This window comes from Dendrobates tinctorius, unplaced genomic scaffold (genome assembly GCF_039654945.1).
Source record: "Dendrobates tinctorius isolate UK_male_01 unplaced genomic scaffold, ASM3965494v1 ptg000016l, whole genome shotgun sequence".
In the NCBI taxonomy this organism is placed as follows: Eukaryota; Metazoa; Chordata; class Amphibia; order Anura; family Dendrobatidae; genus Dendrobates; species Dendrobates tinctorius.
Window position 1 is genome coordinate 17772409 of NW_027361684.1, and position 22412 is coordinate 17794820.

The 22412-nt window shown below is 41.6% G+C and overlaps 1 protein-coding gene across 2 annotated transcripts in view; it reads right to left on the reverse strand.

Moving 5' to 3' along the window:
- Window positions 1-4278: 4278 nt before the first annotated feature.
- SLC13A2 (solute carrier family 13 member 2) overlaps window positions 4279-22412 on the reverse strand; it is a 149301-nt gene continuing 131167 nt past the window's right edge. For both annotated transcript variants that reach the window (XM_073565534.1, XM_073565535.1), the window contains exons 10-12: window positions 19256-19417; window positions 8767-8904; window positions 4279-4847 (exon numbers count right to left, since the gene is read on the reverse strand). In XM_073565534.1, coding sequence (XP_073421635.1) covers window positions 4719-4847; window positions 8767-8904; window positions 19256-19417 — 429 coding nt within the window. In that variant the 3' untranslated portion in view covers window positions 4279-4718. The remainder of the gene's footprint in view (window positions 4848-8766; window positions 8905-19255; window positions 19418-22412) is intronic.

Below are 22412 nucleotides of genomic sequence, written 5' to 3' on the forward strand. Positions count from 1 at the left end.
CTCTTCTATGCTGGTGCAGAAATTGTCTTTCCTCCAAACGAAGAGAATTCCCCCTTGTTCTTGTCACAGTCCTTGGTACAAACAGTTCATTTAAGAGATCTCTGTATTGACCTCTGATATACTTGTACATATATATTAGGTCTCCCCTAAGTCTTTTCTTTTCTAGAGTAAATAGACCTAATTTTGATAACCTTTCTGGGTATTGTACTGAACCAACTCCATTTATCATTTTAGTAGCTCGCCTTTGAACCCTTTCAAGTTCAGTAATGTCTTTCTTGAGCACCAGCGTCCAAAATTGCACACAATACCTCAAGTGTGGTCTGACGAGTGATTTGTACAGAGGGAGAATTATGTTTTCATCTCGTATCCCCAGACCTCTTCTAATGCATCCCATGACCCTATTTGCTTTGGTGGCAGCTGCCTGACACTGGGCACTCCAATTTAGCTTCTTATTGACAAAGATGCCCAAGTCTTTTTCCATGTCTGATTTCCCCAGCAGTTTCCCATTTAGTAAGTAATTGTAGCATCTGTTTCTCCTTCCCATGTGCATAACCTTACACTTATCTGTGTTAAACCTCATTTGCCATTTTTCAGCCCAATTCTCCAATTTACTCAAATCTGTCTGTAGTTGCAAACTGTCCTCCTTTGTGTTAACTACCTTACATAGTTTTGTATCATCTGCAAATACTGATATTTTACTGTGTAAGCCATCCACTAGATCATTAATAAATATATTAAATAGTAGGGGGCCCAATACAGAACCCTGTGGTACCCCGCTAGTAACCCTGGCCCAATCTGAGTACGCACCAATAACCACTCTTTGTTTTCTATCACTAAGCCAGCTACTGACCCATCTACACACATTTCCCCCTAGCCCAAGCTTTCTCATTTTACTTACCAATCTTTTGGTAAGGGGGTGAAGCATAAGAAGGACAAGAAAGGGTTTACCTCCTCTGCCCCATGCCTGGAACCATATAGCTGTGCAGTAGGGTTACCACGGGGAAGACTCTTGGACCTGGACCGACTGCATCATGGGCCTAGCAAAAAACGTGGCACTCAAAATATTTTGAGTGCAAAGTTTTTTGCTTTTTTCTACAGTTGGTTGGATACCCAACTTGTGCACCTCCCTGTCGCTCACTGAGTGCCGTGTTTTTTTCTATATTGCATCATGGGCTTGTCAGTAGCAGTGGAGAGGAGCAAGTTGTGCTGCACAGGAAGGAACAGGTCAGAGAGCGGGAAGACAGGGCATGCTAAGGGGAGATCGGCTTGTGCAGGGGAGAGCGCAGGACGCAGCTGCATGCCGCAGAGGAGAGAGGGCTCACGGCCAGAGATCTAAGACAGGCTAACGGGACACAGATATTGCCGCCCGTGAGTACCTGAAAGCGGGGTCTTCAGTGAGTAGCGAAGTGCATCCTGCAGACCGTGCAGAGACTTATAGAGATACAGAGCCCCTAATTCCTGCTGAGAGACTTATAGAGACACAGAGCTCTTGATTCCTGTGAAGAGACTGTTTAGTTTTGGAGCAATTGCAATCATTGCAAGAAAAATTGTATGGGACTGCTTGGCAGTTATCTTTTTATAAATTCTCCTTCTGTCAATTAATATTTTTTCCCCTAAGATTAGCAAAACTAGATGTGCCACTGATCTCCAAATGCTTACATGTGTAGTTGATAGTTTGGCTTAGGCCAAATACTTATGTGTTTGTTGGACGCCTCACTTTTCTGCCTTTTAATAGCCCCCCCCCCCCCCCCACGGTTTATTCTAGGTTACTTTTTTAGTTAGTAAAACATTTGGCTACTTTTTCTTTACTTAGTGGGATATTATGCATAAAGAGTCTAGTTTTTCCATGTAACACCATCTATTGCATTAAAATGTATGAGACTTTACAGATACAGTGGGGAAAACAAGTATTTAGTCAGTCACCAATTGTGCAAGTTCTCCCACTTAAAAAGATGAGAGAGGCCTGTAATTGACATCATAGGTAGACCACAACTATGAGAGTCAAAATGGAAAACAAATCCAGAAAATCACCTTGTCTGATTTGGCAAGATTTATTTTGCAAATTATGTTGAAAAATAAGTATTTGGTCACCTAAAAACATGCAAGATTTCTGGCTCTCACAGACCTGTAACTTCTTCTGTAAGAGGCTCCTCTGTCCTCCACTCATTACCTGTAGTAATGGCACCTGTTTGAACTTGTTATCAGAAAAAAAGACACCTGTCCACAATCTCAAACAGTCACACTCCACTCTGGTGAAGACCAAAGAGTTGTCGAAGGACAACAGAAACAAAATTGTAGCCCTGCATCAGGCTGGGAAGACTGAATCTGCAACAGGCAAGCAGCTTGGTGTGATGAAATCAACTGTGGGAGCAATAAAAGGAAAATGGAAGACATACAAGACCACTGATAATCTCACTCGATCTGGGGCTCCATGTAAGATCTCACCCCGTGGGGTCAAAATGATCACAAGAACGGTGAGCAAAAATCCCAGAACCACATGGGGGGACCTAGTGAATGACCTGCATAGAGCTCAAATGACCATAACAAAGGCTACCATCACTAACACAGCACGCCGCCAGGGACCCAGATCCTGCAGTGCCAGACGTGTCCCCCTGCTTGAGCCAGTACATGTCAGGGCCCATCTGAAGTTTTTTAGAGAGCATTTGGATTATCCAGAAGAGTATTGGGAGAATGTCACATGGTATGATGAAACCAAAGTAGAACTGTTTGGTAGAAACAAAACTCGTCGTGTTTGGAAGAGATAGAATGCTGAGCTGCATCATGCTTTGGGGCTGTTTCTCTGCAAAGGGACCAGGACGACTGATCCATGTACATGAAAGAATGACTGGGGCCATGTATCGTGAGATTTTGAGTGCAAGCCTCCTTCCATCAGCAAGGGCATTGAAGATGATACGTGGATGGGTCTTTCAGCATGATAATGATCCCAAGCACACCGCGCAGGGCAACGAAGGAGTGATTTCATAAGAAGCATATCAAAGTCCTGGAGTGGCATAGCCAGTCTCCAGATCTCAACCCCATAGAAAACCTTTGGAGGGATTTGAAAGTCCGTTTTGCCCAGTGACAGGTCCAAAACATCACTGCTGTAGAGGAAATCTGCATGGAGGAATGGGCCAACATACCACCAACAGTGTGTGCCTACCTTGTGACGACTTACAGAAAATGTTTGACCTCTGTCATTGCCAACAAAGGATATATACCAAAATATTGAGATTAACTTTTGTTAATGATCAAATACTTACGGTATTCTCCACCATAATTTGCAAAATAAATCTTGCCAAATCAGACAAGGTGATTTTCTGGATTTGTTTTCTCATTTTGACTCTCATAGTTGTGGTCTACCTATGATGTCAATTACTGGCCTCCCTCATCTTTTTAAGTGGGAGAACTTCCACAATTGGTGGCTGACTAAATACTTTTTTTCCCAATGTAATGTGGCACAGGGAAAAATGAGCAGCACATTTCACAAAGGTTTCGGACTGTACAAGCTCCAAGAACAGTGAAGCCAGTGCCCCATGATCCCTCGCCACTTTGTAGTTTCTATCACCTAGACCCCACCAAAATATCCAAAGGAGTGCAAAAGCCAAATGCGATTTTTTCAGTACTGTGGCTACCAAATGATATGTCTTGATGTTATTTAACTCTGTGTGTGAGCTACTGACTATAATTTCACCTAGCAAGGAAGATCAGTTTAGCTACAATGGGAGGTTACTGTAGATTGTCTTTAACTGAATGGCATCAATAACAGGAGAAAGGGAGGCCCAAAATGTCACTGCTCGGGGGCTTCCATTAAAATGCATCTGGAGTTGATGTAATTTTAGTTTCAACAGTTTTATTGAAAAGGAAACATCATTAAATATGAAATACATTCACATTAGAGTACAAGGATCCCCTCGCAGGGGGAAGTAGTAATTTTGATAAAATAAATTACAAAGTAGTAATGGACAGATATGGAAGTGTAAACTTATTGGGGGAACACATTTAATCTAGAATTCGACTTTTGAGTGACCATCTAAAATGTGGATTGTGCTCTATTTTATCACATTACAATGGATTTTACCCGATGCTCTTAGTTCATACAATGTCAGTGCATTTTGATTTACATTACATGCATAGTTTGCACACAAGAATAATACGATATTCCTAGACCATAGACACATGTCAAAAAGTTTATTGTGTCACTGGCTTTGATTGTTGTATTCTGGTTGGTCTTTGAGCCTTGGTTTGTGAAATGGCGAAAAAAAATAAAATAAACAAATGTAAAAATGTAATTGTTTATTTTAAGTTACATTTATGAACAGCTTATAATGCATCACTTATACAGTGTTTCATTGTAGCTTCTCTTATAACACGTGGTCTCCACCTCTACTAGCGTAGTCTACAGCTACATTGTGTTTCTTCACATTCCTATATACCTGCAGCTTTACGAGAACCTTTTAAACATATAATTTGCAGTTCTACAGAAGCCATTGGACTTTTTCTTTCTAATTTGTAGTTAAGCACAGTAATTGGTAATGTGCTGGTGTGATCCGAGCCCATTTGTGGGTGACTTTCCATTCTGAGTCCAGGGTCCTCTGACCAGTCCTGATCAGAGGTTGTTACTTAATATATCAGGATCTTTGAGGAATGAATGGAGCTTGGAGGGCCGTCCATTTTTTTTTTTGCTTCTTTCAAATGTGTTCTATCCAAGTGGAAAATTGTTATGGCATTTCTGTTGAGTTTGCCCAAGTAGGGAAAGTACCCAAGTCAAACATATAATATCCCCAGCTGTTAATGGCCAATGTAATAACAAGGACTCCCAGGATATTCAGCAAAAATCCTGCTTTTGCCTGCAGTGAGGATACAAAGAAAATCATATATCATATAAAAATTCTAAATGTTTCTTCATGTGTCAGATTGGTTGCAAAAAAGTTGACTTTTTTCTGTGTTTGCTTGGTGTCCTCCTAGTGGCGGGCAGCGTGGCGCCCACTGTCTGTGTCCCTCAATGATTGGCTCGGAGAAAAGGATTTTACGGTGAGTACACAAAAATCCGTGGATCTCCTCATACCTCTCCAACCGCACATTCAGTGTCTCCCACTCCCACACTACCACCTCATCCCACCCTCTCTCTGTTGGAGTCCCCCAAGGCCCTGTTCTAGGACCCCTACTTTTCTCAATCTATACACTTGGCCTGGGGCAACTCATAAAGTCCCACAGATTCCAGTACCACCTTTATGCCGATGATACCCAGATCTACCTCTCTGGCCCAGACGTCTCCTCTCTGCTCTCCAAAATCCCGGAGTGTTTATCAGCCATATCCTCCTTCTTCTCCTCCCGCTTCCTCAAACTGAATGTGGACAAATCTGAACTGATCATCTTTCCCCCATTTCACAGATCTTGCTTACCTGACCTATCTATAACAATTGATGACATCACGCCTTCCCCCTTATCGGAGGTCCGCTGCCTCGGAGTAACCCTTGACTCTGCCCTGTCCTTCAAACTGCACATCCAAGCTCTCTCCACTTCCTGCTGCCTCCAGCTCAACAATATTTCCAGAATCCGTCCCTTCATCAACCCTCACTCTACTAAAATGCTTGTGCATGCCCTCATCATCTCACGTCTCGACTACTGCAACATGCTTTTCTGTGGCCTCCCTGCTAACACCCTCGCACCTCTCCAGTCCATCCTTAACTCTGCTGCCCGACTAATTCATCTCTCTCCTCGCTACTCCTCCGCTTCTCCCCTCTGCAAATCTCTTCACTGGCTCCCATTCCCTCAGCGTATCCAATTCAAATTACTAATATTGACCTACAAGGCCATCTATAACCTGTCTCCCCCATATATCTCTGAATTAATCTCCCGATATCTTCCCTCACGTAATCTCCGATCCTCCCAAGACCTCCTTCTCTCCTCCACACTTATTCGCTTCTCATCCAACCGCATCCAAGACTTCTCCTGAATAGCCCCCATCCTCTGGAATTCTTTGCCCCAACACGTCCGGCAATCAACCACACTCGGATCCTTCAGACGGAGCCTGAAAACCTGAAAAAATCTCTTCAGGAAAGCTTACAGCCTGCAATGATCCCCGCTGCCCCCTCACCACTACTGGAGCCACCGCTTCACCATCACTGGAGCTGCTGCAACCCCCCAACCTACTGTCTCCTTCCCCACCATCCTGTAGAATGTAAGCCCGAAAGGGCAGGGTCCTCTATGCCCTCTATATAAGTCTGTGATTGTTAGTTTGTTTACTGTAAGTGATATCTGTAATTTGTTTGTAACCTTCTCATGTACAGCGCCATGGAATCAATGGCGCTATATAAATAAATATTAATAATAACAATAAAAAAGCTCCTAATATTAGGGTAATACTTTCTGTTTCTGTTTCTGTAGAGATCTGGTGGTTATATCAATATCATCCCAGGCAGGATACCAATGAATGATAATATCTATTTTGAGAAAAGAAGTGATGGTCACAGCTCACCTCCTCCCCCTCCCTGCATAATGACCAATGTACATGTTGCAAAGCATACATAGAAAACGCTCCCATAGAAGTCAATTCGTCAGAGCATCTGTAAACACTGTTTAGCGAGATAGCAGTCTCCATAGTCATGTATGGAGAACAAAATTACAGAATCTTTACCCAGAAAATAAAAACATATTAGATAAAAAAAAGTTCACAATATATAAAATCTGGTTGATAAATTTTCTTAAATAGTGTTTGAAACATTCATTTATTTTGACATTTATTAAGATTTCATTAATGTTTCTGTAATTTTGAAACCAAAAACAATAAGGGTATGTGCACACGTTGCAGATTTGGCTGCGGATTTTTCCGTGCGGATTTGACTGAATCTGTGGTGCCCCTGAGGCTCAGTCGCCACAGAGGTACTGCACCTTCTCCTAAGGTGTAGTGCCCCACCATCCGGGTAAGGTGGGAACTCCTTTCCACACTCCAACGCTCGCACCCCACACAACAGGGTAGTTCTGCATAACCACATTGCGGCTCCTTGCTCAGAGGGTAGCAGAGCACCTTTGGTGGTTCCCTGCTTGGAACACTGGACGTGCTGGGAGGTGGATGGAGTTAATATATATAAAAGAGTGGGAAAGTGTAGGAGGACAGGTCAGTCTGACAGAAGGTCAGTCGGGTAGGAAGTCACTCAGACAGGAGTGAGGATCCCTGGAAGAAGGGATGGAGGAAGGAGTGCTGCAGCTGCCTCAGTGATCTGAGCCAGCTGGCACGGGAAAGGAAAAGAAGGAGAAAGACGTAGAACTGAAATCTAAGCTTCCATAAGAAAGAAAGACAAGTACGGGACGAAGGAGTAGAGAGAACAGAGAGGACGTGGGTTAGAGGAGGAACCCTGCCTATAGGTTCTCAGTGAAAGGCCGGGGCCCGATTCCCGAGGTTGTATGGACACTTATGGTTCTGCAGCAGACACCGGTGGAGTAGTTGGCTGTAAATGCACTACTCCCATCTAAGACTTGGGGCACAACAGCAATTGGATAGAGAGTCGGGACTCAGGAGAAGGGAGTCCCCGCTGCAGGCTACAGCTGTCTGCCGTATAAGTAAAGTTCTTGGGAACATCTGACAGGAGGAACTCCAGTGTAACTCAGTACTAAGAGATCTTCACACTTTAAGGCGCTATAGAGGAGTCGTTCAGAAAGGTACATGTTGGCGGAGTGTTGGAGGGGAGAATCCTAACTTTCCCGGAGGTTGATTGAGTATCTGACCCGGAGGACACGGCCCGGAGGCAGGTACCTGTGTGTGTACAATGGACTGTGAGTAAAGCTTTGGAACTACAAGCCCCGGTGTCCTCCCTTCATTTGTGCGCTAACACATTCAGCACCGCTATAGCTGGTTACCATTCTCCACACCGCCTGCACCTCTCCTCTTCCATTGCATTCACGCTGCTCTGGGGCTACAGCTTCACCTGTGGGGAGCTACACCATCTAGGCTGCAACACACCACCAGCCCCAGAGGATCTGCATGCAGCATCGGCCTAACATCCTACTTGCCGAACACCACTGGTAGCGTCACAAACTATTCATCTAACTACATTCCCCCATTGATTTGGGCGCCCAGGGCCACGGACCGGATCACCGCTACTGTGACACATCCCGCTGACGCCGGCCCGGTACCGAGTAACCCACAGCCCTGGGAGGGTGACCCAAATCCGAAGGTAAAATGACCTGTGTTTTATCTGCGGATTTAGTGCAGATTTACTGCGGATTTTCTGCAGATTTTGTGCGGATTTCACCTGCGTTTTTACACCTGAGGATTCCTATAATGGAAGAGGTGAAAAAACGCTGCGGATTCCGCACAAAAAATTGACATGCTGCGGAAAATAAACCACAGCAAATCTGCACTGAATTTTCCGCAGCATGTGCACAGCGGATTTGGTTGTCCATAGGTTTACATGGTACTGTACACCACATGGAAGACCGCTGCGGATCTGCAGCCAAATCCGGAACGTGTACACATACCCTAACACAAGCTGCACTATTCCTGGGTCAAAAGTGTTGGTAACCAGATAGAGAGATGTGAACAATAGCCTAAAATATTCACTATATACTATACATTTTAGTATTGAAATCTCTCTGATGTATTAGGGCAATTAACATTGATTTCCAAAACTACCTGTACACAATTATATAGACCTGACATGGTACAAATGAATACACATTAAGTAAAATGTATAGTAACACGTCCAGTGAAGACTGCACAACTCAGAAAGCTTAGGTTCTGCACAATTTAGGAGAGGTGATACATACCATATCAACAACCTTGAGCTGCCCATATGAAAAAGCAATGGCATTAGGAGGTGTGGCGACTGGTAACATGAACGCAAGCGAGGCAGAAAGGGTGCATGGAAGCATTATGTATAATGGGTTCAGATGTATTGCCTTTGCCTAAAGAATAAAAATGAAGAGAAGTTATTAATTGTTTAAATCTTAAATCTCATATTGTTTAAAGGGAAGCAGTAATCACTTCATGTTGACCTTACCAATGTCAGCATGGTATTATTATTTATTATTATATGCTCTACCATCACTGTCCCCATTGGGGCTCACAATCTAAATTCCCTATCATTCTGTCTTTGGAGTGTGGAAGGAAACTGGAGAACCCGGAGGAAACCCACGCAAACATGGGAGAACATACAAACTCCTTGCAAATGTTGTCCTTGGTGGAATTTGAACCCAGCACTCCAGTGCTAACCACTGAGCCACCGTGCTGCCCAACAGGTTCCCCAATCACAAAGAACTATAGTTTGGTTTTACACTAAAGTGCTGCGACATTTTAGGAAAACAAAGACCCCAGATCATCTCTTATGCCTGCATAGTCAAGCATCATGCAATGACTAAAGGCAGAAGACTGAAATGCGTTTATCAGTTATGGTTGCTACTTGAGTTGCGACTTTTTCATTATTTTTCAATAAAATACAGTATGTTTTATTGAAGATCCCGATACTGGAATCATCTTTCTTCTAGTTGGTTTCCCTGCGGCACCACAAGTTTCCCTTGCATTGGTCCTTCATATGGGTGAGCTGATCTTTCCTCTTAATTCATTGAGACGTCCATGACTGTTAATGAGCTTGGAGCAGCTTACGCCTGTGAACCCGTCATCAAGACTGACGGGCAAAAAGCCAGTCTTGATGAATATAGCCATAGTTGTAAAAGAGCTGAATATAGGGAAGAAGAGTCCTTCTTTTTTTTCCCAACCTGTCTTGGTAACAAGATTTCTCAGTACTTGTCTATTTGGCGAGAGCTGTCAATAGCACCAACTGGGAATTGGAGACTCCAGAGGAGTGGCGCCAAGTGGACATTTCTCCTCCTGCCTGTTTCTTTTATAACCATGTTTTCATTGAAATACCACAACATTTATGAGTAAAACATAGTTCTTATGATGGTGTCTGTCACTGTTTCATGTCTGTGCTTAAGGCAGAATGAATCTGCTGACAGGTTCTCTTTAAATTGACTCCCACAATGCCTGAGGAATAAAATGTACAGAATTTTGAGAACCTGGAACAATATGGTCAAGCCTGATATTCAGATTCAATAATACCAGCCACCATATCCAAGATAAAGAGCTCATCCATATAGTGTACAATCCTGAGAAAAGTAAGCACATTCATTCTTCTCTGAATTCTATGGCTTTACTTATTAGGACATAATAAAAAAAAACATTTGGTCTTAAAATTAGGTAAATGCAATGTGCTCACGTAGCGTTTTTTAAGCGTTTCCGCGGCGTTTTTAAACGCGCGATTCTGCCGCGGAAACGCTTAAAACAAGCATTCCATGCATTCGTAATAGAAAACGCACATGTTGTGCCAATAGTGCGTTTTTTACCGCTGCGGAATCGCTTAGCGGTAAAAAACGCAGCATGTTCATTAACCCCTTAACGACCAAGCCATTTTGTAGGTTAAAGACCAGGCCTTAATTTTGAAATCGAACCACTGTCACTTTATATGGTTATAACTCTGGAACGCTTCAACGTATCACGCTGATTCTGAGATTGTTTTTTCGTGATATATTGTACTTCATGTTAGTGGTAAAATTTATTCGATATGACTTGCGTTTATTTATGAAAAAATTGGAAATATGGCAAAAAAATTTAAAATTTTGCAATTTTCAAACTTTTAATTTTTATGTCCTTAAATCAGAGAGATATGTCACAAAAAATAGTTAATAAATAACATTTTCCACATGTCTACTTTACATCAGCACAATTTTCGAACCAAAATTTTTTTTCTTAGGAAGTTATAAGGGTTAGAAGTTGACCAGCGATTTCTCATTTTTCCAACAAAATTTACAAAACCATTTTTTTTTAGGGACCACCTCACATTTGAAGTGAGTTTGCGGGGGGTCAATATAACAGAAAATACCCCAAAGTGACACCATTCTAAAAACTGCACCCCTCAAGGTGTTCAAAACCACATTCAAGAAGTTTATTAACCGTTTAGGTACTTCAAAAGAATTGAAGCAATGTGGAAGGAAAAAATGAACATTTAACTTTTTTTCCCAAAAATTTTTATTTGGACACAATTTTTTTTAATTTGTCAAGGGTATCAGGAGAAAATGAACCACAATATTTGTTGTGCAATTTCTCCTGAGTACACTGATACTCAATGTGTGGAGGAAGACCAATCTTTAGGCGCACGGCAGTGCTCAGAAGGGAAGGAGCATCATTTGAGATTTTGAATGTCAAATTGGCTGGAATCGAGAGCGGACGCCATGTCACGTTTGGAGAGCCCCTGATGTACCTAAACAGTGGAAACCCCCCACAAGTGACCCCATTATGGAAATTAGACCCCCCAAGGAACTTATCTAAATGTGTGTTGAGCACTTTGAACCCCCAAGGGCTTCACAGAAGGTTATAACATAGAGCCGTAAAATTAAAAAATCATATTTTTTCCACAAAATGATCTTCAATGAGCTATAATTTTTCCATTTTTCGGCCGACAGTCATGTGCGGGCTGGATTTTTACAGGAAGAGCTGTCGTTTTTATTGGTACCATTTTCGGGCACATAACTTTTTTGATCACTTTCTATTCTTATTTTTCAGTTCATTTTTTGAATGAACAAAAACCAGCAATTTAGGAATGCTTTTTTTCCCCCTCCATTCCGCTGGGACTTTCACTTTCGCTTTCACTTTAGGTATAAGGCCGGATTCACACTAGCGATTAAATCGGACGAATGCAATGCGATAAAAAAATCGCATTGCATTCGTCCCAATGTTATTCTATGGGGCAGCTCCCATCATCCGACTTTTTTTCTGAACGCTTCCTCGGACCGAAACAATCGCAGCATGCTGCGATTGTCACCGATTTTCTGATCGGACTCGCCAATGCAAGTCTATGGGGGCGATAAAAAATCGGATTACAAACGGACCAGATATGTGAGTTGTGATAAATTCGCACCCGGTGTCCCTTACAAAAAGCCGGCAATTCATTTAGCAATACAGTAAAATCACACTGACAGGTTAAATAAAGAAACGAAAGAACAGATATAGACACATAGAATACACACATATATATATATATATTTATATATATATATATATATGTATATATATATATATATATATATATATAAAAAATTCATGCAGTTCTTCATAGCAGAATAGCCACTGTAACATTTGCCGGCTTCTGTAGATTCATTCCCCTACACGACATGAAATGACACATGGTTTACATACAGTTAACCATTTCATTTCATGTTTTTTTTAAGTCTATCACTAGTAATTAGATGAGGGTTTTTGTGTAAAATTTTGCAGTTGTAGGTGTTAATTTAAGGGGTTAATTTGTTGTAAAAAATTGCGGGGAATTCCGCTGACGTCACTGAGGCTGCAGGGAGTCCCCGCAATTTTTTACAACGAATTAACCCCTTAAATTAACACCTACAACTCCAAAATTTTACACAAAAACCCTCATCTAATTACTAGTGATAGACATAAAAAAAAAAACCATGAAATGAAATAGTTAACTATATGTAAACTATGTGTCATTTCATGTCGGGTAGGGGAATGAATTTACAGAAGCCGGCAAATGTTACAGTGGCTATTCTGCTATGAAGAACTGCATGAATTTTATATATATATATATATATATATATATATATATATATATATATATATTCTATGTGTCTATATCTGTTCTTTCCTTTGTGTTTGAAAACCTGTCATAGGGCTCCATTATATGTCCATTTTGCAAGTCTGCGAGAAAATCTCGCCATACGGATGCTTACATGCGAATAAAATCGGTTCTGCGCTGGAAAATCGGATCACAGACGGAGCCATGGTGAAGAAAGCTTTGTGCGATTTCGGACCGTTAAAATCGGACTGATTTTTTAATCGTTGTGTGTGACTCCAGCCTAATACATTACAATGCTCCAGCATTGTAATGCATTATACCAATGCTGAGAGCTGCTGACACTATGCTGTGAGCATGATCTCACCAGCTCTCTGTAGGTACATGACCCGGAGGTTGTCATGACACCTCCGGGTCATCATGGCACAGGTCGGGCCCCGCGATTACATCGCAGGGACACCGATCTGAGGCAGAGGGAGCCCCCTACCCTCTGCCTCCCCCTCTGAACGCTGCGATCACGCTGGATCGCAGCAGTGAGGGGGTTAACAGCCAGGGGCGGTGGGGGCTCCGCTCCTAGCTGTCAGTGCAGGAGGCTCAGCCACTGCAGCGCTGGGCTCCTACACTGATCAGGCAAGGAGAAGCTCAAATTTCAGCTTCCCCTGCTCATCACTGCTGCGTTTGGTCTGTCAGACTGACCGACCAATCACAGCGCTGTGGGTGCAGGGACCAAGTGCAAGGGTCCCTGCCCCCCTTGCTGTGCCTCTCAGCTGTCGGCATTGAACTGAAACTGCGTGTTTACACACAGTGACAGTTCAAAGGCAGGACGTGCAGAGTCCGTCATGGTGCTGAAAGTTACCTCCTGCCATGACGGACTGTGCACGTACGTAGACATTAAGTGGTTCATTTTGCAGAATCGCCCGCGATTCCGCATACCATCAATTATATGGGCAAAAACGCATGGGAAAACGCACGCTTGACAATCGCGTCAAAAACGCGTGTCAAAAAGCGCATGCGTTTTCTCTGGCAAGGGCATGCGTTTCTGCTCAGGAAAAAAATCGCTTGAAAAACGCTACGTGGGCACATAGCCTTAGATCTGCAATAAAACATTACAAATTATATCATGTCACTATTTAACAAAAACTAAACAAAATGCAGAAGCAATGTGTAATAAATTAAGTACACCCCAGGAGTCGATAGCTTGCAGAACAACCTTTAGCAGCAATAACTTGAAGTAATAATTTTCTGTATGACTTTATCAGTCTCTCGCATTATTCTGGGGGAATTTTGGCACTATTCTTTACAACTTTGCTTAAAGGGACTTTTTCATTGATGGCCTATCCTTAGGACAGGTCATCAATGTCTGATCGGTGGGGGAGTGACACCTGGTACCCTAACTGATCAGCTGGTCCCAATGTTAGCGGCAGGACTGCTCATGTGCAGCGCTGCACATCTCTGACGACTGTATAATGGTCGCAGCTGGGCGCTGACATTCTGTCCCCCTGTTCAAATCAATATTCAAATTATCAACTATGAAATCTATCTGATCGGAGAAATCTGCTCCTGCTGGATCTTAAGAAACTTGAGGGTCATTTTAATTTTTATTTAATATATACAAAGTTCTTTATTTTTATGCGCACTATTAATCTATCTTATCAAAGAAATTTGCTTCTTTCTCTTCCATGACTGATGATTTATTCTCAAAATTCTCAGTTTATGGGTAAAACCTGTGTTCAGCAAAGTTAAATTTTTACATTATTGAAATAGGAGATGCACTTACTGCTGATAAGATTCAAGGTAATGGAAAGGGTAGATGGGGTGGAGCTAGAGGTAGAGCACCTCCCTCCTCTTCCCACCTCCCCTCTACATATAATTATTAATCAGCAGTAACTATCATCTTCTATCTCAGTAATGTAATGATCTGTCTTCACTGAATATAGATCTTACCCTAGAAGTGATCATTTTGACATGAATGATCAGTCCTGGGAGAGAAGTGATCAGATTTATCTAATAAGATACTGTATATTACAAAGTTGCTTATTTTTAGTGTTCACTATTGATTTATTAAGTAAAAATTAAAACAATGCTCAACTTTCTTCAGATCCCACAACAGCATTTCAGTTGGGTTGGAGTCTTGGGTCATTTTTCAGCTATTCTCGTGTTGATCATTATCCTGATGTATGACCCATTTTTTAGTTTTTTGATAAATCTTTAGTTTTTAGATAAATGGCATCACCTTAGACTCTAGAATACTTTGATATACAAATGAATTCATGGTCCACTCAATGACTGCAAGTTGCGTAGATCCTGTGGCTGTAAAAGAAGCGCAAGTCATCATCCCTCCACCACCTTGCTTGACAGATGGTGTGAAGTATTTATGCTGATATGCTTTGCTTATCATACGAACATGCTTGGGAAAACCTGAGCAACGAGCTTACTCACTCATCACTAGTAGTGTGCCTAAAGCAAATTTTTGTACTCTGCACCCATATTTGTGGGAGTAGGATGCCTTTATGCCACTTTTTGTACTCTGCACCCATGTCAGTGGGAGTAGTGTGAGTAAAGACAAATTGTTCTGCTCTGCACCCATGTTTGTGGGAGTAGTGTGCCTAAAAAACAATTTTTTTACTTTCCACCCGTGTCTGTGTAAGTACTATGAGTTAAAACAAATTTTTCTACTCTACACTCATGTCTGTAGTAGTGTGCCTAAAACATTTTTTTCTACTCTACGCCCATGTATGTGTGAGTAGTGTACCTTTAAGCCACTGTTTTTTAATCTGCACCAGTGTTTGTGGGAGTAGTGTGCGTAAAAACAAATTGTTCTACTCTGCACCTGTGTTTGTGGAAGTAGTATGCCTTTAAACCACTTTTTTTTTTACTCTGCACTCATGTCTGTGGGTATCTTATGTGTAAAAACTAATTTTTCTACTCTGCACACATTTGTGGGACAAGTGTGCCTTGAAGCCACTTTTTTACCCATTTCTGTGTGAGTAGTGTGTGTAAAAACAAATTGTTCTACTCCGCACCCATGTCTCTGGGAGTGGTGTGCCTAAAGCAAATGTTTCTACTCTGCACCCATATTTTTGGGAGTAGAGTGCCTTTAAGCTACATTTTTTTAGTCTGCACCCGTGTCAGTGGCATTAGTGTGTGTAAAAAGAAATTATTCTGCTCTGCACCCGTTTGTTGGAGTATTGTGCCTAAAAAACTATTTTCTTTACTTTCCACCCATGTCTGTGTGAGTATTGTGAGTTAAACCAAATTTTTGTACTCAGCACTCATGCCTGTGGTAGTGTGCCTATAACAAATTTTGCTACTCTGCACTCATGTCTGTGGGAATATCGTGCCTTTACGCCTATTTTTTACTCTGCACCCATGTCTGTGGGAGTAGTGTAAGTAAAAGCAAATTTTTCTACTCTGCACCCATGTCTGTGGGAGTAGTATGCCTTTAAGACACTTTTTTAATCAAACCAGTGTCTGTGGGAGTAGTGTGAGTAAAAAACATTGCAACCTTGTCTGTGTGTGTTCTGTTCGTTAAAACAATTTTTCTATTCGTCACCAATGTCTGTGAAGCTAGTGTACCTAAAAACAATTTTTTCTACTTTGCAGCAATGTCTGTGGGAGTATTGTGCCTAAAAAACTAATTTTATGGACAGAGTCCAGCTAGGGGAAAGTTTTGAAGGATGAGGAGGAGGAACCATGTTCATATCAATGAGGCACTCAAAGCAACTCACGGCAGCACTGGAGCTTAGCTGGAGGGATATAGAGGACCAAGAGCACACACCTACCACCGAAGATAGCTTGTCATTGCCTCTGGGCAGCCTGACACATATGAGTCAAAAAATGCTGCTGTGCCTGCTCAGCACTGCTGAGTTGCCCGGATTATTACCACTACTAATTACTGGGTGGCCACCCTGATGGATTTTCACTACATACCATTTTTACTTCCATCACACGAGCGGGATTGCTAAATGCATGAAAGCAAGCACACGCTGGTAGAGGCACTACTGACGGCATTCCCACCTGACAGCAGGGGCTCCCTTGAAGAACAAGGCAAAGGAGGAGGAAGTCGCCAAAGAAGCTGAGGCACCATCATCACCTCGAAGGCAGGGTTAACATGGTCGAAATGTGGCAAAACTTTCTCATCACGCCCCAACATCCGGCACCATCTAATATGGTCTGTATAAGAAGGAGCCAGCTTTATAACAACATGGTAGAAGAGTACGTATCCACATGTCTCCACTTACTAACTGATGGGTATGCCCCATTTAACTTCTGGATTTCCAAATTAGATGCATGGCCTGAGCTTGCCCTTTATGCATTGGAGGTGTGGCCTGCCCTATGGCAAGTGTACTGTCAGAAACTGTGTTTAGCACAGCAGGGGGTGTGGTCACATACAGCCACATCTGCCTGTCTACAGTCAATGTAGGAAAGCTAACATTCATTAAAATGAACTAGGGATGGATCCCACGGGACTTGTCCATAGCTTTAGCTGACAAAACAACTATGCCAGCAACACCCAACCAATGTTCAACTCCATTTGCTATTCATTTGATTTTGGGGCCTCCCCAAATAGAAAAGACAATAAATATATGTGTGGCCAGTACAAAACACTGGCACATAACTTTTTTCTTCTAAACACATTACTAAGGACTAGGGGGCACTTATTATGGATGGAAGAAAGTCGATTTTAGCAGCTAAATAGGAAAAGGTTCTTTACAGTTAGAGCAGTCAGACTGTGGAATGCCTGACCACAAGAGGTAGTAATGGCTGACACTATGACAGCTTTTAAAAAAGGCTGGATGATTTCCTCAATACTTATAACATTGTGGATTATAGTTAAATTAGTGACCAAATGTACAATTGGTGTAGGAAGGTTGAACTTGATGGACCTAGGTCTTTTTTCAACCTACGTAACTATGTAACAAAAACAAAAGAAAATACAAAACTAAAAACAAAAAAAAACACAAAAAGATTGTTGGATACATCCTCCTTTGCCTCTTCCACCTACACCGCCAGGTCCACCTCCACCTCAACTTTGACTTCTGTCTCCTGGTTCTAGATAATTATTTTTTTTTTCTATGTTTTTTTAAGTCAGTTCCCTAAAAAAAAACAAAAATCAAAACCAAAAAAATACACAAAAACAGTGTTGGATACCATCTCTCCTGCCTCTTACACCTACACTTCCATGTCTACCTCCACCCACTTCACCTCCTTCTCCACTTGGACCTCCGCCTCGTAGTTCCAGATTGTTATGCTCTTGTAAGTCAGTTTACAAAATCCCACCCCCAAAAAACAAGCAAAAAAAAAAAAAAACCAGTGTTGGATACCTCTTCCCCTGTCTCTTCTACCTACACCGACACGTCCACCTCCTCCTTCACTTGGACCTTTTCCTCCTGGTTCAAGATTAGTAATTTTTATTTCTCTTTAATCTCTGTTCTTTTAAGTCATTTTCCTAGCCACATTTTTTTGCAGTACAATTGTCCTTCTCTTACCGACTTCCTTTTACAGCCCGCTAGCCCTTACTATGACAATTTTACAGCAATTTTAAAGCACCGAAGTTTGGGTCCCCATTGACTTCTATTGGATTCGGGTTTGGGGTCAAGTTCGGATGCCGAACCGAACTTTGAATTACAGTTCGGCTGAACCTTACGAACCTGGATGTCAATCATAGTCATGATTGTATTTAATGATGTTTCAGCTTTATTATGGATAAACCCATTTTGTCCTCCTGATCAAGAGATGATAACAAAGAATCCTGTTGCTGGGACGTCCAGTAATAAAATGTAACATTGGTGAGTAGGTGAGGGAAACTGTCAGGTGAAATTGAGCATTAATTAGTTTCCAATAACATCAATGGGCTGTTATTTAAATGGAAGCTGTTTCCTATTTTATGAAATGTGTAACTTTTAGGTGTGGGTTCCAGCCATTGTATTACTATGGTATTATGAATCATCTGTTCATGCTCTTTTTGACTGTTTCCAAAAACCTAATGACGCACATTACACTAATCTTGGTGACGTGTTGTGAATGAACACCATACCCAGACCAATTATATATCACGCTACATAGTAAAAAATGATATATTATACTACAATGATGTGTATAGCCTTAAAAGATTTGCTGACATTATTAAATAAAATGTATTTAGCAGTTTTTGAGCTCAACTGCAATGTTTTTCCAAATGGCTTTCAATATTAATAGTACACCTCATTTGCAATAAGCCTTATCTGTTAATCATTTACAGAGCACCTCTTACCTACCTTTTTATAGTATGTATTGCACACATTTTTTATTAACATTGTTAAAAAACACAATCGCAATTTATTTTCACTTGGGCAAGTAGTTCACTCAGATACAAAATCAGAAGACGTTGTTTTTCCATCTGAACTGGAGGACACTAGTTGGGATAAGTCCTGCTTCTACATAGCCCATTGTTAATAAAAACATTTGTGCTAAATCACTAAATAAGGATGCCAATGTCCTGCTTTTGGGGGTCTGATTGATGTACCCTTGCTGATAATGAAGTGGCAATAAGAAAGGGTTGTGCCACCGTATTTGTACACACAACTTTTTACTAGCAGCTTAAAGGACAGTCATTGGCTACAATGGTTGTCTTAAGTAATATTATTCTGAAAGGTGACAGGTTATCGTTAATATTTTCACACATAACTCCTTACCATGGATGCCAGGATGGGTAGGAAAAGCGTTGTTGTGGCCACATTACTGGTACATTCAGTAAATGTAGCAACGAGCAAGCACAAGACCAATGCAATGGCTACCGGTGGGATACTCTGCAGTGGTGTCAACTTATCTCCGAGCCAAGTGGATAATCCTGAATCCTAGAAGATAAAAATAGTTTTATGATATAGATCAATTGTGCTTAATATCTTTTATGAACCTGAACCTGATTTAAACTACAGGTTACTCTCTGATGATAACACATGCCCTTTATCTACAAAAGGGGCATTTATATTGCAATATAATGGTGAATGAGTGTTGCTAAAAATACTTGTTTCACGATTATCTTGCTGTGAAAACAGGCTGCTGATCACCCGATGAATGAGCAAAACGCTTGTTCATCATGTGAAATGATATTTTACATTACATACGTTACATAAAATATCATCGTTCACAATGGTACATCATCCTGTGTTAACCGAAGTTGCACTGCCAAGAGCAAATGCAGCCTATGCACATTGACTTGAGTGATCTAATATAGCTCAGCACACATCACTTGCTTTGATCTACCTGTGTAAACAGGCAATCAAAACAACTACCAATCGGTAAAAGTTTACCGAGCGGTGGATTTATCGTTCCACTGGTCAGTATAAGACCTTGAGGGTGTGTGCACACGCTGCGGATTTGTCTAAATCCGGTTTATCTGCAGATTTTCTGCGGTTTAGCCTACGGGTTTCCCCTGCGGTTTGACACCTGCCATGGAGCAGGTGCCAAAACGCAGCGGAATCCGCACAAAGAATTGACATGCTGCAGATTTGAAACCGCAGCAAATCCGCGCGGAAAATTCCACACCATGTGCACTGCGGATTTCATTTTCCATTGATTATAATGGTACTGTGCACCGCAGCAGAAAATGATGTGGATCCGCAGGGCCAAAACCGCTGTGGATCCGCAGCAGAATCCGCAGTTGTGCACACACCCTTAAAGTAAGCCTTAAACCAGCCAAGTCTTTGTATTTTAATTTGGAATCTAGTAATCCAGCTATGCAGTACGTCAGAGTTCAGGATTCCAGAGGATCGATTACAATGCAGAGCATGGACCATTGCGTGCTTACTGCTGGGGAATCAAAGACGGAAGTTCACATATAATACTTATTGGAATCTGTGTCTTTTCAGATATGCACAAATTATAGGTGTTAAGAGTTATTTTTAATGGTGGCAGATAGTTGCAATGATGGCTAAATTTTCTTGTAACTAGGGAAATCAAGGGATGAACATTCTTGCTTGTCAAGTATCTTGAAGTCCATGCTAAAATACTTGGTGACCTTTAACAATGAATTGGTTAATGTCAGCATTCAATGTGGTCCAGGGCAGAGTAGAGTTCACGTACGGTAAGTATACCTGGTCTTTTAGGGAAGTAGAAGGATTAAACACAACATCTGTAGTTGTCTGGGACAGGAAAGAGGTTCAATGTAAGGATTCATGTCAGTCTAGTGGTTAACAAACCTGGTGTCTGGTGGATGACACACCTCTATAGGCTCCATCATTTCACCTTCCTATTTGTTGTCTGTGCACAGGAGAAAAGTGAGGTCAAAGCCAATAAGAATAGCGGGGATTCTGATTTTGTGATTGAAGATCTGCAGGGATTCCTCTGTGTTCAACAAAGGAAAGTAGAAGGAGAGCTAACTGAGCAGCAGCAGACACATTTTTAAAACTAGCAGGGGCTTCTTGGTAATGGAAGGTTGGTCAGTTACCAATTGAGTGGCAACCTCAAGCCGTACTACTAGCAGGTATTTTTTTAGCTAATATATCCCTTTTATTGTTGACACAGTATCATACAAGTGTACAATAAATTCAACACTGAGGACAGATTGGTGCAGATTTGTTTATGCTCTCACTGTTTGGGAAATATGACAAAGAAAACAATATTGATCATTCAGAGTTACCAACATTTGCGCTGGGAATTAAGGGAGGTTTTAGTCCCTAAAGACACACCCATTTATGGATGGGGTTGGTGTAAGCCCAACCTCCTTTTAATCCAAAACTTTCCAAATTTATTTCTGAAATGTATTACCGCAAGAAAGCTTTTGTTGTGTCAGAAAAGTACAGCTGCATCATGTATGAACAGCTTATCTATTCAATCATGAGGGGCATAAAGTAATAATTTGGCTCCCTTCTAAAGTGAATGTTCCATCGAAATGCTGAAGATTCCAAATCAACCCCGTAATATTTTTTTCATAGGTGGTCACATATCTTTTGTTCTCTTTATCCTCAGCAAAGATGTAGATGAAGAAAATGAGAGAATTGAATCATTGATATAGGAGATATTTTATCATAATGTGCTGGCCTAAGTAGAGATGTCATGTCATTCAACAGCAGGGGAAAAGCATAGCTGATGTCATTATGAGAGAACAGACTCCATATTGACTCCTTGTATCCATCTTGTCTCATAACTCTTGTTTCATGGCAGCCAAATAGTTAACACTGCTGTTTTGGCTGCATCTTTCGGAGGGAAGGTTTCTTTGTCTGTGACACTATTGAAACTGGAGCTATGCATTAATAAACCACAAATCCTGCAAGTACACTATGCTCAGGTTGTGCTGGATTGATTTAGTGAGATCTTGAAACATACTGTACTTTTGTTTGGAGTTCAAGCAGCATAGAAGACAATGGTTTTCGCCCATAGAAATGTTGGTGCTCAAACAGGGACAGACGAGCATTGTACCATGTGGATCTTGAGTGAGAATAGATTTGGCAGCAAAAATGCATGTAAAAAGCTGCAGCTTAAGTTATAAAGCTTAGGCTGGCTTCACACTAGCGTTGTGTAGCGCTGCGGATGGCAGCCTACGTCCTCCGTTAAGCCCCGCCCACTGCCACACCTCTTCCTTCAGCCCCGCCTACGTCTGCATGCATCCTGTGTACCCTATCTTTAACATTAGGTACGCAGGCCATGCGGATGTATGCTGATGCATCCCACATAATCGGTGTCAGGTCCAAGCATTCCTACAAGGAAACTGACCCCCTTAGACTAGCATTTCTTCTGCGGTGTTGCTATCAGTGTGTCAAGAGTGGGAGAAGAGGGTTGCATTGACAATCCAACTCAATGGGCAGCACTTTGAACACATTTTATAAGTGGTCATAAACTTGTAAATAACTC